The sequence below is a fragment of the Argopecten irradians genome, chromosome 14, assembly GCF_041381155.1.
Source record: "Argopecten irradians isolate NY chromosome 14, Ai_NY, whole genome shotgun sequence".
In the NCBI taxonomy this organism is placed as follows: domain Eukaryota; kingdom Metazoa; phylum Mollusca; class Bivalvia; order Pectinida; family Pectinidae; genus Argopecten; species Argopecten irradians.
Genome location: NC_091147.1, coordinates 27,269,063 through 27,285,032, shown reverse-complemented (window position 1 = coordinate 27,285,032; position 15,970 = coordinate 27,269,063). Strand labels below are relative to the sequence as shown.

The 15,970-nt window shown below is 33.8% G+C and overlaps 1 protein-coding gene across 1 annotated transcript; it reads right to left on the bottom strand.

Moving 5' to 3' along the window:
• Positions 1–6,515: 6,515 nt before the first annotated feature.
• LOC138307856 (zinc finger protein ZIC 4-like) lies at positions 6,516–12,256 on the bottom strand. Its single transcript, XM_069248766.1, has 2 exons — positions 11,111–12,256; positions 6,516–7,731 (listed from the first exon to the last, which is right to left on the bottom strand). The coding sequence occupies exons 1-2, from the start codon at positions 11,952–11,954 to the stop codon at positions 7,166–7,168; spliced, it is 1,410 nt and encodes a 469-aa protein (XP_069104867.1). The 5' UTR covers positions 11,955–12,256; the 3' UTR covers positions 6,516–7,165.
• Between the last annotated feature and the right edge of the window lie 3,714 nt (positions 12,257–15,970).

Here is a 15,970-nt window from a genome sequence, read left to right as displayed (position 1 = left end):
TATGTAACATAACTATCAATAGAATACAATGAATGTAAAAGCCTTTATTCTGTCGGCAATTAGCGACTGATACAGCTTCACAGTCAAAACTTTAGTTAGGATCGAGATTCTTCAGCGATGAATGCTTTCAATGGATAAAGAGGTCGCCCGTCGCGGATCCTGTAGCGTTTGTCAATGAATTTCGCTGGGAGTACGATCACTGTCGGGCGATGGGTATTAGATAGAGTTAAGGGCCTTTGTGGAACTCTCTAGGTGTCTTTTCACCTCTGTGGATTGTTCAACAAAATGAACTTCACCCATGTATTTGAAGCAGATCATTAAATATTGTTTGTGACACACTCAAAACTTCGGCAATGTTCGGGAAAGATCGGCTGTATCGGCAAGAGTTTTTTCGACTCCCAATTGTGAATGTTTTGATTGAGCAAACAAAATGAATTGGGGACAGACCATCGACGATATTCCATCAGGTCAAGAGTTTGTAACAGTGTCTCCTAATAACAAAGCGTCTAGATAACCGAGCATCCACGACATACTAGTCAGCATGTTATGTTAAAATTCCTGTAGGATATAATTGTGGATGTTAACAGTTCAGATCATTCGGAGGGGTATTCAGAGTTTCTTCAGTCTTGACCCGATACTGGCTTGATTTATGCCGAGTTTTCTTTGACCTTGATACCAGACTTCGACATTTTGACAGATATATGTGCATAGGGACAAAGCAACTATCTTACCAACATGGAAAATTCGTCATCGATATAAACTGACTGGCATTGCTAATTGATGCATAAATGAATTTGTCAAAACAGAACACTACCTTAGTAAATATGTAAAACGAATAATGAAATTATTTGATATAGTCATGGTTTGAATATTACATGTATATGATGAATCCTCTTCAACCATTTACTTAACTCATTCGCCCCTTATGACACATTTAAACTCTTCAAAATCAAAGACTAGATCAGTCCATCAATAAATTTCGGGAGTGAATGAGTTAATATATTGACAAAATAACTCGACCAACCGACTATTGGTTAATATTGCTATTAGATTGTCTATCTCTTTTATAAAAAATGGTTTTCTGCTATTGCTTTTAAAGTTTCGATGACATTCTACGACCTTATTCTGCGAGAGAGGTGTTGCGTGTTTTTTTCAGCAAAATAGTTAGACCAAATTCCTCCAATAATTTAAAACCATCCAATGCATTATATTCAAGTACTAATCCATGTAATGACTTCACGGCACAAACGATTAGGTCAAAGTTTACGTGTACACGTAACATAAACACATTATTACAAAAAAACTTACGGGTGGTTCTAACATACCGAGGCGGACAGGACAACTATATCCGGACTACTCTACTCTAATGATAGAACCACACTAGCGGATCCCATTACTTAAACGACACAGCGAATAATTTGTGACAAAAGATAACACTTTGTTATATAGCCCCTTATACGTCTCACAAAGAAACTGTGATCGGCTAATAAGCTCCTGTGTGAAATTTAAGCTCTAAGCATTTATCTCGCAATATCCACGTCACTGTGAAACTGTCAGCCTCTGGTTATTGTGTTTGAATTATTGAGATTTAGGTATGCATGAAGGGCCAATTGTGTCGAAGATTTTTATCACGCGTACCTATAGCTGTGAATAGACTATTCCTAAAGAATAAATGGACGATTATATTAAGCAACCTCAGGTAGTGATGTTTGTGAGGGTTTTTTTTCTGTTTCGTTTGTTTTTTACTGCATTTCGTTTTTTGTATGCACTTAAATTGGTTTGTAGTGAGTTTAATGGTTTCAGTGAATACGGGCTAATATCATTTAGATTGCTATTACTGTTAGGAATGGATGTCGGGTATAGTTGGTATTAATTCCGTCTCCTCCCAGAGATAAATCTCGGCTACCACCCAGTTAGTGGGGAAGGAGAAATAGGTTCCCATGTACCCCTCTGGCAGTTTTTCGAAACATGTTTTTCTAGGACCGATATGATGTCTAGTTTCATTTTATGTTTGTTGCCATTGACAACTAATGTCCCATGCGGGTCATATGGCGGCCATCTTGGATATCAGGTATCAAAAATGGCCAAAATGACACATTCGCATAGATATAGAACCAGACAACAATCAGAGGCAAAGCATAGATAGAGAACCAGACAACAATCAGAGGCAAAGCATAGATAGAGAACCAGACAACAATCAGAGGCAAATAAACACATTTTTATATGATAGAAAAATGCTGAAAATTAAATTATAACAATGACGTTACGTCTGCTCATTTTTTTGAAAAAAGAGGGGTACGTCATGGGAACCTATTTCTCCTCCCCCACTAAGTCTCTCGATGCATCGCGAAGGTAAAACATCGTCAGATTGTGGATCGTTAAAAAGAAAACAATATTGATAGATATACTTTATGTCATTTCAGATAAATTATCAAAATTCAAAATAATTAAAACTATCTTCAAAAGGTTGTTCGCATTTTATTTTAAGATTAAGATCACCAAAAACATGCATTATTTAAGATTGTGGAACTATGGAGTTTCTACTTTTTAACTCGTTTATCATGATATATATATCCTTATGCCTGAAACGGAGACGGAGTTTTCAACCCCGAAAAAAACCCGAAGCAAGCGCAAGTTTATATCCAAAGCAAGAAATAAATATCGCAGAGCGTTTAAAATCGGCCGTCTTCGGTCCTTTCCAGCATGCTACATACATAAAGTCTAGCATAGTCTTTTTCCCATTTATTTGCTAAAATTAGTTTCAATTTTCATTTTAATCGCTTTACTATATTTTTACACATAATGATACTAGCACTGAAGAAATCTATTTTCAAGTAATATTTGAGGATTCTTTCAGTACGACACTATAACATCAGCAAAGACCAGTTATTTCGCTCAGTATCACGAAAAAAACACTTGGAAAGCTGGACCCACTTATCGCATATCTTCGCTTGAAGTTAAGGAGGCTTATGTCCAAACCGATTGAGATATACCGCATTGATTCAACTAGAATGATATTCATTGAATTCTGTCTCTTTGATTCAATTGATAATGTGTCAGTATTCCCCCCTTTAGAACCCCAGAATTCTACTCAATATTGTATTTTCCGTATGTAAACATGTCGTCTGTCTATGAGTGAGTTTTACGTTCGATAAATAAAATAAAAAATGAAATTTAATAACAAGTTCTATTTAACTTGGCCGTGAATTGCAAATGGTGGACTAATAGAAAGTCAACAGAGGTTTTAGTAATAAGGAGGTATTTTGTATTTAATTCTTGACAAGTTTTCTTTATACTCGATAATGTCTCAGATCTGAATGTAGGGGTTTAAAGTCAATAAAAATGTCGTGTTGAGTACGAAGTTTTCAATCACTATTGAATCGTCTAAAGATATTTTATGTCATGAAATATAATTGAATACGGTACACGCAACATTGACTTTTTGAAGTACTAGTTTTGACTTTGTTTTATTTCTATTCAGATCATTTTAATGGCAAGTACCAAATAAACGCCAACAGTCAGGTTTTCCAACAGTATATAAGGATTAATGTCAAGGGTATGCATATGAGAACGATTTTCAATGTAACGCTATAGGTCAAGGTCAAAATGGGAATCAAAGGAACGATAGTTGCCAAGGTCATACGATGTTCTTTTTAATTAATTAGATTACTTCCCTTCGTTTCGTGATTGAAACAAAGGGAAATAACTCTAATAGATGTATGAGGATCGTAAAATAAAATTGTAATAAACAAAAGTTTATAACGCTCATATTTTATGCATACAAGATCACGTTAATATAATGACAACAAGTACTAATGATGGCGTTCTTACGGTAAGGCATTGATATGATCAGTGTATGTATACACGGTATCATACATACACGATATCATATATACACAATACTGTATCATACAACCACGATATCATATACGCGCGATATCATATACACGCGATATCACACATACACGATATCATATATACACAATACTGTATCATACAACCACGATATCATATACATGCGATATCACACATACACGATATCATGTACACGCGATATCACACATACACGATATCATATGTACACAATACTGTATCATACAACCACGATATCATATACACGCGATATCACACATACACGATATCATATACACGCGATATCACACATACACGATATCATATTCACGCGATATCACACATACACGATATCATATATACACAATACTGTATCATACAACCACGATATCATATACACGCGATATCATATTTTGTTTGTTTGATTTATTAACGTCCTATTAACAGCTATGGTCATGTAAGGACGGCCTCCCATGTATGCGGTGTGTTGCGTGTATGTTGTGTGATGTGCGTGTTTTGGGAGACTGTGGTATGTTAGTGTTGTGTCTTCTTGTATAGTGGAACTGTTGCCCTTTTTATAGTGCTATATCACTGAAGCATGCCGCCGAAGACACCAAGCAACACACCCCACCCGGTCACATTATACTGACAACGGGCGAACCAGTCGTCCCACTCCCTGTATGCTGAACGCTAAGCAGAAGCAGAAACTACCACTTTTATAGACTTTGGTGTGTCTCGGCCAGGGGACAGAACCCAGAGCCTTCCTCACAGGGGCGAACGCTCAACTCAAGGCCAAAAGTGAGGCGGTGCCAAGGGAGGCATTAGGAAAGATAAAGTCAGTTAGGAAGAAGAGAAAAAATACCAGCCATCATGAATACAAGATATCATGCATACACGATATCATGCATACACGATATCATTCATACACGATATCATGCATACACGATCTCATTCATACACGATATCATGCAAACACGATATCATACATGCACGATATCATGCATACACGATATCATGCATACAAGATATCATGCAAACACGATATAATGCATACAAAATATCATGGAAACACGATATCATACATACACGATCTCATTCATACACGATATCATGCAAACACGATATCATACATGCACGATATCATACATACACGATATCATGCATACAAGATATCATACATACCAGCCATCATGAATACAAGATATCATGCATACACGATATTATGTAAACAGGATATCATTCATACACGATATCATGCATACACGATATCATACATACACGATATCATGCATACACGATATCATACATACACGATATCATGCATACACGATATCATACATACACGATATCATGCATACAAGATATCATACATACCAGCCATCATGAATACACGATATCATGCATACACGATATCATACATGCACGATATCATGCATACACGATATCATACATACACTATATTATATCAATACACGATATCATATGAATACACCATATAATACATACGCGATATAATACATACACGATATTACAAATACACGGTATCATATATCATAAAAACACTATATCATGCATACACGATATCATATATACACAATATGATATATGTACACAATATCATTATAATGATTTCGTGCATATATGATACTGTGAGTAAATGATAACGTGTACATGTACATATTATATAATGTATTTTTGAGGCCTTGTATATATGACATGAATGTATCACATTGTGTATGTATAGTATCGAGCATGAATGATATTGCACATGCATTACAATGCATAGGTATATGCTTTCTTGTCTGGAATTAAAGTCTAACAGTATTATGTATTTTTCATATCTATTTGTATGATTTATCATTTACATGAAGTTAATGTATATGTGCATTTATTATGTATGTTCTACAATATCGCATGTGTAGATATCTTATTGGCGTCATATTTATATCATAACGTTTATTCAGGATATCGTGAATATATAGTTTCAACTGAACATATCTTATATTGTATTTAATATGCATGATATCGACTTAATGTTTCCTGTTCTTATGACATCCGAGTGTAAGTAATTATGCACTTTCTTTAATAAAGCGTACATGATATCGTTTTCTTATATGTCCTCATTCATATAGTTTTCCGATCATGTTAAAACCTACACATAAACGAAAATTGTAATCAAAAGAACCGTAATATATTCTAAAAATTTTAATCTATTATGCCGACGACCGTAAGTTTCATTTCGTTTTCGGGGATATTCTTGTGTCCATGGATCAGTACGTCTAAGTACATACACAGATTATAAATGGTTCTTGTCAATGAGAAATTATGTCAAGGGATGTACCGCACAAATAAAATTTCATTTCTTTAAGAGAATACTAGAGTTAGTAACGGTATATAATTAACGAAATTACCAAAACATGATAGTAAAAGAAGCAAAGAATTCAAAACACAGTCAGATATCTTGAGATTGGCAAGATATTTATAAGTCATATCATAATAATGTACATGCATAATATATACATTCTACCCAATTTCAAAGAAATGTATCAATGATTTTTTTTTTATTTGTGCGAAGTATCCCTTTTTAATAATTTTTTGACGATTTTCAGATATCATTTTTCAAGTTATGATATCATAATGAAATAAACAACAAACAAATGAAATCAGTTTAAATTATATCTATTTCCATCAAAGTCATTTTAAAAGGCAAGAACCCTTAAATGGTTAGTCATAATAAAAGCCCAAATATGGGCGTCCGTCACTACAAAACCCTTATTAGGGCATGTCCAAGTGTTACGACCCATATATGGGCATAACTTATAATCAATATCCACATTTGGGCATATATAAAAATGTAGCTAGTGTGAGATTGCCATTAACATCATATAGACAACAAATAAATGGGAAAACATTTCCATAACATTTTTAAAAACAAAATACAATAATTGAGCAAAAACCATCATACAAATATAAAACAAACATTGCACTAATTGGATCAAGTCATAACATTAAAATGGAATTACAGTCAGTCTTAACATTTACTGGCAATTTCGAACTTTTATGACTTTGTATCATTTATACCTTTATATATATCAAGTTCTGGGAAATGTTCTCAAATAATAAGTATAAAAGAGCAAAATATAACTTTGCACAAAGTCCTTCAAAGAGACGTTGATCTTGACTTCACGACTACATTGTTCCATTCAAATCACTGAAGTTAAATCTGACGTCATAACGTAACAACAATATATTAATAATGCAACTTGCACACAATTACTCCCAATATCAGTCAAACCGGAAATGATGTAACATGTCACGTGTACTGCAGTAGGGGCTGCGGATGAAGAGATTGCAGATGTCCGAATGAATTCATGTTCAGATGATCTGTACTTGGTGCTGCACTGTTCTGACAAATATACCAGTCACTAAAACTAGATGTGTGATGAGAATGAGGTAGGCTTGCGTTCGGATAAACCGGAAGTGACGGACTCGATACCACCGGTGACGTTTGATGATGCTGATGAACGCTTCCGTTTGAACGAGGTTCAGAAAGGTCTGGGGAGGTAACTGGCGATCGTTGTTCGGACTTGATGTCTTTCTGTTGAGGTGTCGGGACGGCATTTTCTAATTCACTTCCGGCGCTGTCCATGCTAGTGTCTTCCAGTTCACTGTCGAATCCTTCCGGAATCGGGGACGACTTCCCGTGGACTTTCAGGTGTTTACGAAGAGAGCTAGGGTGAGTGTAGCTTTTGTCGCATCCTCTCACTCGGCAGTAGTACGGTTTGTCGCTCGTGTGCACGTGACTGTGCTTCTTCCTGTCGGAACTGTTCGCGAATCTCCGGTCGCATCCCACGAATTCGCACTTGAACGGCTTCTCACCTGAAAAATATAATAATTCAGAACTTAAATTATGAGTATTAAGATTGATCAATAAAAGTAAAATGCGTTATTAAACAATACTCATGACACAGTGCAGTAAAGTTTTTTTAATATTGGTTTTGAAATGGGCTAAAAGAATAAGCGAAAACTTTAGTCTTTAACAGTGTTTTAATTTTAAATAATTATTTTTCTGTTTGAAATACTATAGCTATATATTCGTATTTGAACTGATTATAATGTTTGTAATTGTTATTCTAAGATTCTGAAAATCTGTATAATAGCCATTTAGCCATTCATCAGTCCATGTTCTACTATATACACATGTTAGAGTGAAAACAAGGGAAGTAACTGTGCCAGATCAAATCTGAGAAAACAAAGACGATCTGTTTTATAAGTAGGTTACTAGAAATCAATAATGTATCTAGCAAACACACTTGATTATCATATTAAAGTAAACTCAGAGTGGCATATTTCTCATCACAATTTCAAAGAAACTCATATATGATTTTTTTATACAAAAATAAATATTAGTTAAATTCAATTATCTTTTTCATCAATTTTATATTTTATTCCGTTTAATTCTTTGGATTTATCAATTGATTAACCCTTTCCTCCATCCCATCTCTACAATTACCGGCGAGCTTTATGGATTTGTAATCTAAGTGAATAGTCTATCTAAATGATTTACAACTTATCGCCTTTCCGGTCAGTTAATGTTATGACTGATAACAGAATCCGGATCCTTGGCCGGATCCTTGTTGTCAATTAGACATGCCTCTCATTCTCTGTATTACCTAACCTTACACGATTCCAAGCCTAATCGAAACCAGATAGCATATCATCACCACCAAAGTGCCTTCATGAATACATGTTGGAGTAGTTTGTAAGTAGATAAAAGTGATTTCAATTATTCATTTATCAACCGAGTTTGGTAGAATTGTTTTATTTATTAGCAAGCATACCAACAATATTATAACAATAAATTTGTAATATTCATTCAAATTCCGTTCATCATTAATTATTAATTTGTTTTATTGCTGTTTGATTGACGTTTTATGATTTTGTAAAATGATGTTTTTTTTCACAAAATATGAAAAACAATATTTTAAATTATGTTACACAAGAATTTGTACACTTAAATCATATCAACTAAAGTTCAGCGAAATTCAGTGAACCCAAACAAACAATCTAAATAATGTGTATAAAATGTAAAATGTAGATGTACGTCTATTCGATTTTGATAATTCAGTAAATAAATATCAACATTTAAACCGACACAAAACCAGTTAAGAGGAAACTATGTAGTTATGCTACATTTTAATTGCAACATAAAAATCGCTTTCTTTTCAAAACATTTTTAATAAACATCAATAATATGCAAGTCATGTTAGCCTAAACAAGTAAATTACAAACGATAGTTTTCACAGTTTATACAAACACAAATATTAAACTCATTACACTCTATGTATACATTTAGAATGCACTTGTTGTAGTAAAATTTTCTCCAGAAATTAACTTTAATTTCCTTAAACATATGGTATATATTGCCTAAATAATGTAACTTCTGATTGATACAATTACTTAGTTAGGTTATATTGCATGTACTCGTTTAATAATGTTTAAATTTAGTTACAACTTAATCCAGGGTTAAATTCACCTTTCCAAACCATATTAATATAGGACTGAATATGACAACTGACCTATCAATTTACTTGTGTGTTCAACAATCAATTAATTTTCTTTAAATTCTCAAATTCTTCCCTTATCTGTAAATATTTCAACTTATACAGATAAGTTACAGATTACAGATTAAACTCTATGTTTTTTTACTTTTATCTAGTTTCATGCCTGAAAATTGCTTTAATATAAAATGTTTTCAATTTTGTTTATCCCACAACTAAATTGGAATATCTACATTTTTATGTGTGTAAATGTGTGAAACATTTAGCATAAAATACATATCATTGTACGTATATTTCATGTGACCCCCAGTTAAATCTAAAATCACTCTAGACCCTTAGTTCATGATACAAAAATCATTTATTTTTTTCGGTCGAACTCTTCATTGTCAAACTGTATCAAGAAAGTCGCATTCAAAGGATTCTTTAAAAGATCATAATTCTATTTCAGCTTCTAGCGGTTTTGAAATTATTTGAATGGGTGTGAATTGAACGTTTTATTTACAACTCCACCAGTATATAAATAAGTTGTTTTGTGGTTTTCATACCTGCCGTTGCTAAATACCTTTTAATATCCCCGGCGTTTTTGTTACAAGGAATGCATGCAAAACATTTAAATAAAATGTATGAAAAATAACATCTGACACATTTCTCACCAAAGGACTACATAATTAGAACTGGATTTTAAACACTACATTCCCTTATAACATGTGTATTTTCCGTTATATTACTAGATCAAAAACTTGGAATTAACTTTAAAAAAGATTTCAGAAAAAATGATTTAATTTAATTGATAAATTATTCTACTAAAATTCTTACTTTTATTACAAATATAGTTCTGTAGCTTCAATAGGAAAACCGTAAACATTTAATGGTATAAAATGTAAGATATAAATTTGTGGACAAACGTGTAATTTTTCAAGGTAGGGAAAAAGAATTTCTTACAAACATTATCAGTGATAAACAAATAGATGAAATAAAAAATGAAGTTAGCAAACTTGAAATATATAATACAATGTTTATTTCCATTTAACATCTTGTCATGGGTATTTTAATAAATGTTAAATGCTAACATGTTATCTTATCAATATCTTTTCAGTTTAAAATGTGATAAAAACAAATATTTCTTGTATGTTTAGCAATTTTACAAAACTTATTTTCCGATATCCTCAATTGAGTACTTAAACCGTATGTTATGTTATTAAAGTACATTGTAAACAAAGTCAGACAAAAAATAGACTAAAGGACAATTTATAATTATTACATATACCCGAATAAAGAAAGATAAATAGCATATCAAATATATGAATATTATAACGATATCATTTATTTAATATTTCCTTACGCGTGTTAGGTGACAACATCCTGATTTTTTAGGTGACAACATCCTGATTTTTAAATATTTACACTGGTTTCAGTTACCAATTATTTGTTTATTTCTTACACGTTTATTACATGTATGAAATACTATATGAAAAGTTTTTAAATTCAAAACATAATTGAATTTAAACCAGTTTCACAATATCAAAAGAATCGAAACGTCACTGCAATATCAGAAGAATGAAAAAGTCTCGATCTAATTGATGGATGGTTGTTCATGATAGGGACATTAATTCGACGTTATTTACATCAATTAAAATAGAAAATAATTTTTTGTTGTGAAACTGGTTTTTGTTTTGTAGAAAATAGATCAAACTTACCTGTATGAGTTCTCTTGTGGATCTTGAGGTTTTCACTTCGGGCGAACACTTTTCCACATCCCGGAAACGGACAGGGAAAGGGTTTCTCTCCGGTATGGACACGGATGTGGTTTACTAGTTTGTACTTGGCCTTGAAGGGCTTTCCCTCGCGTGAACATTCTTGCCAAAAACAACTATGGTTGGTCTGCTCGGGTCCTCCAACGTGGTCGATGGTTATGTGAGTGACAATCTCGTGCATGGTACAGAAAACTTTGTTACAGGGTTTTTTAGGGTCCGGTCCCTCGGGATCTATCCACATACAAGTATGTTCTTGTTTGATCTGGGGTCTCATGTACCTAAAGAACGCTCCCGGCCCGTGGGGCCCCATGTGGTTCATGGCTCCCATAGGATTCACGTTGAAGGGCTGTGTGGTCCCAAAATGGTCCGCGCGTGGTCCTGTCATATGATTGAACTGGTCCGCACGTGAATACATGTCTGTAGCTCCAAAACGCATGCCACTGTTGATATGGTGACTAGAGTTGTGATGAGCCGCAGGGTCATGCAGGCCTGCAAACAGGACATGGTTTGCACTAGAGTCCGGATGATGAGTGGAATGGAAACTTCCTGAGGACGGAACAAACATACCCGTATGTCCAGTGGTACCGGATTCGGACAATCCAATGTCTGGTCTCCGCAGAAGGAAATCGCGTGCAGCGTAGCTACTAACGTGCGACTGTGGCAGTCCGTACCCGGGGGTCTGGGGTACCTGGTGCTGTAAGCTGTTCTCGTGATGAGAGGGGCTGAGCTTTAAGGCCCCCGGGGGTAGGTGGTGTGGAGGAGAATTGTCGACGTAAGGGGTCAACATGATGTCCAAATAAAAACACAGACACCAAAGCAAAATGTCAACACCGAATAAAATCCGTATTCCAACTTAGTTTGTCAAAGAGTTTTCTGACTTCACAATGATGCACATCGAGTTTTTTTTTGTTGTTGTATCGTCAGTAGTGGGGAATACTACAACACTATTCCAACGCTGTGAACATGCTGTTTTAAGCAGCACGAATCTTTAAACTTCCCAAGATAAAGCCGCTCCGCTTAAATGTGAACCCAGCTGGTTTTCATATATCGTTGAATAGCATGAAGGTTGGCTGCTGAACGATGGTTTATATGAATGCCTACACTGCTATTTATTACTCAGTGTGTCGCCCAAATCTCTGTTTACTACAACAATTTACGATTCTGCTTCGTCGCATGCCAGCGATTGGCCAGATCTTTCGACTAAACCGCACCCCTCGTGATATCACCGGATTCATTGGCCGCGGCGAAAAAAGGGTGGGCGCGGCTTTAAATTCGTGGGCGGAGCTTAAAAGTGGGCGGTGCCAGACCTAGTGGTAACTTAATTGACAGCCGTATGTTTGCATAGCGGGTTAGCTGGAGCTCTCTGAATGATTTGACAATTCGACTCGACTAAAACAAACGATTGTGTGTCGATATCTATATTATTAGCTTTGTTTCATATAAAAAAAATGTTTGTAATAAATTAAATCCGATTCATTATTTTTAATTAGCAAAATTACAAATAATGTACCCAAGGATCTATCACTTATAAATCTTTGCTGTACCCAATAAGAAATAGAGCGAATTTGTCCTTCTCTAACAAAAAATTTTTAATCCTAGAAATAATTGCTCTCATGGACCTGGTATGGTATATAATAAACAAATATACATGTATAAGACTATGAATATATTGAAGAAACGACACACATTTGAGAACGATATATACATTCAATGCATTTTATATATGTTTATGTTAAAACCAATGTATATAAGAATTGCATTGTACTTGTTTCCTAATTTAACCTCTTATGATATGTATGTAGTACTGTATTCTTATTCAATAAAATGTTGCTAAAACTAAAATCAATATGCTTGACGATATCTATAAATTACACGAAATCTCTGATACTGCTATCGGGTAAGCATTGGTCATGGCGATTAAGTGTTCTTCTCAATAAGTGTATTTTTTAAATTCATTTTACAATAAACGTTTTTGTTATTCATTGCTTCATAAACATGTTGTTGTTTTTGTCACTTAACTGTTATTTTTTAAATCGCAGCAGTAACAATATTTTGGAAAAGTGTCTGACGGGAGGTCAATTGAAATAACAAGAACTGAGCCATAGAGCTAGCCTAAGTGATGTTCAGACAAGCGGATGAAAATATTATTCAATGGAAAACGACGAGTTGAGAAAAACTGTGAAGTCTCTGCTATCATACCTGATGCTGTAATTCATAGAACATCAACAATATGTTTCGCTGTATGATATCGAATCAGCAGGCTAATTTCTGTTCTGAGAATTATCATCTCAAATGTTTCTCTCACTTAATGTTGTTAATGTTGTAAGCACCTCCAGTTTGCCGGGAACAAATATGTATCCACGATGTTTTTTGACTAACATTCCTATTACATTGTACGTTTAAGGTTAATAGGTCGAAACCGTCAGAAAAATATTTTTCACAAAAGTTTATCTATAAAAGGTCCAAGGATTTATATTTACGTCAGTGAAAAGGTCATTTACACATGTAAATGTATTTATAGTGAAAATAGTTCAATAGTATGAATTCATTTTCATATCAACATCTTTTTTTTTCTAATTTATTGACAATATGTTATTGTCAAAATGATTGAATAACAGGCAAGCCTACTTAAATTGAAATTATCTTAAATACTGTTAATTATAATAAGTATCATTAAACTCAAATATAAATATTCATTTCATCTAAAAGTAACAGATCGTTCATTTGATTTATTACAAATTAATCAAATACACCAATTAAGCACAAAATCAACAAATATTACCACAGACGCAAAAATGTCAAATAAATGTCTCAATATCTAAATTGAATAGATTTTGGTATATACCTACTTGCTGGATGATCTATATCTTTGGGAACTTTTAAAATCTTTAACTTCTTTATTTGCTATTACTTGTATAGATGCAATATTGTAGCCAAAAAGCCTTTTAGACAAATATTGGTGTCGTAAAAACAAAGGTATAGTTGGTCGTGCACGAATATTCGTTCTATTAATGTTGAACCCTTTCAAATTTTATTACTAGAATATCACCTGTAATGTGGGCACCACTTTCAACTTGAAAATCATGTGTTACACAATACTGAATAAACTCGCTACTTGATGTCTGATTAGGTTTCTTATCATTAAACAATTACGATATATATATCATACACGTATCATCTTATATGACATTTAAAGCATCGGAGAAATGCACGAATATACCACAGCCTCACAAAACATACAGACATTCACCCCCCTCCCCCAACGTTTTGTTCACAGAGGAGAAATTATCCAATTTGTAAACATATATGACGTTAAAGTTTATAAGCAAAAACCAAAATTCAAGTTCAATCTATTTTGCTATTATCAGAGATTAAGACCAACTCTCTGTTATTATATCTATTTAAAACTTGACATGAGATCTTCATTGGATAAAGAAGATTAAATTTTTCAAATATGTTAAATCGTTATATGGTAAAACGTATTTCAGTTTTATACATTTTCTATATTTTTTCTCCAAAAATTCTTCTTTATCCCTTTCTCATTTTTTGTATTGTAAGGATTTATAAGTGACTAAAGTTTTCTCATATACGTCCTTGTTTTCACTTTCTTTAAAACTATATACATGTGTACGTGCATTTCATTTTTGTCGTATTCTGTGGGCATCATGTGATGTTTGTATATCATATATTAATTTACATCATTAAGAAAAGTATTGAATGAGTTGATATTTAATGCGTGTCCAACCCATTTATCATTATCAGTAATAATATGTTTCAATCAATTCAAGTGTATAGTAAAGAAATCTCATTTTTTTATGTGTGTCAAGAATTTAAAAAATATATGTGATTAAGGCTGAGCGATAATTTGACAAACATGCCCCAGATTTTTCCACAGTTGCATTTAATTAGACTTATCATAGGATGCGACTTAGTGACAATCTTAACGTTAATCAATGCCAGTCGCGTGCGCTCGTGAACAGCTTTAAGTAGGTGACATATCCTGCCCCCATCCCTCCCTATCCCTGCCCTCCCCCCGTGTCGTCCCTTCCCAGCGATAATCTAGCACCAGGCTTAAACGTTATGTAAACACTAATTTCATATGCTCGCGCGTATTATCACAAGATCCTTCTTATCTATTTAGAAATGATATATTTCGCGAAATGTGTTAAAGTTATCTATTGTTAAACACTGAAGATTCCTTTCACTGTATACACTTCAGTGATCATGCGGTTTGTTTACAAAATGACTGGCGCAGGATTATTATCGGAATCATAATCCGCATTAGGGATATGCCCAGGACGGGGCGGGGGCTCTTGTGTCCCTGTAGAGAATAGTGAAAAGAGACTCGTGTCAGCTCTTTAGGAAGAACAGTGATCGTTAAGGGTTTTCGTATGGCAGTTCATAACGACATTTATCTATCTTAAGAAATATTTTAATCTCTCCCTATGAAAATATCACGGACCTGTTGCGTCATTAAGAAATGACATATGTACATAAGAAGGAATTAGTATCGATTGGGCGTTCATCTACATAACACAATTCATGTCATAATCTTAAATATTTATCTAAAATCATTTCACTCCTCGTCAGATTATGATAACTCTTCTGTCTAAATTTGATAGTCAGGCATTAACAGTACTAAGAAATTCTGAAGCATTTTGTCAGTGTCACACTTAAAAAATCAGATTTAAATAGCTAAGTAATGTTAACAAATAGATGACATTCTTTTCCTTTTTGACTAAAATTGTAAACTATATAATTACATCTTAATCATAGCCATGGGATTCCATATTTGAAATAATG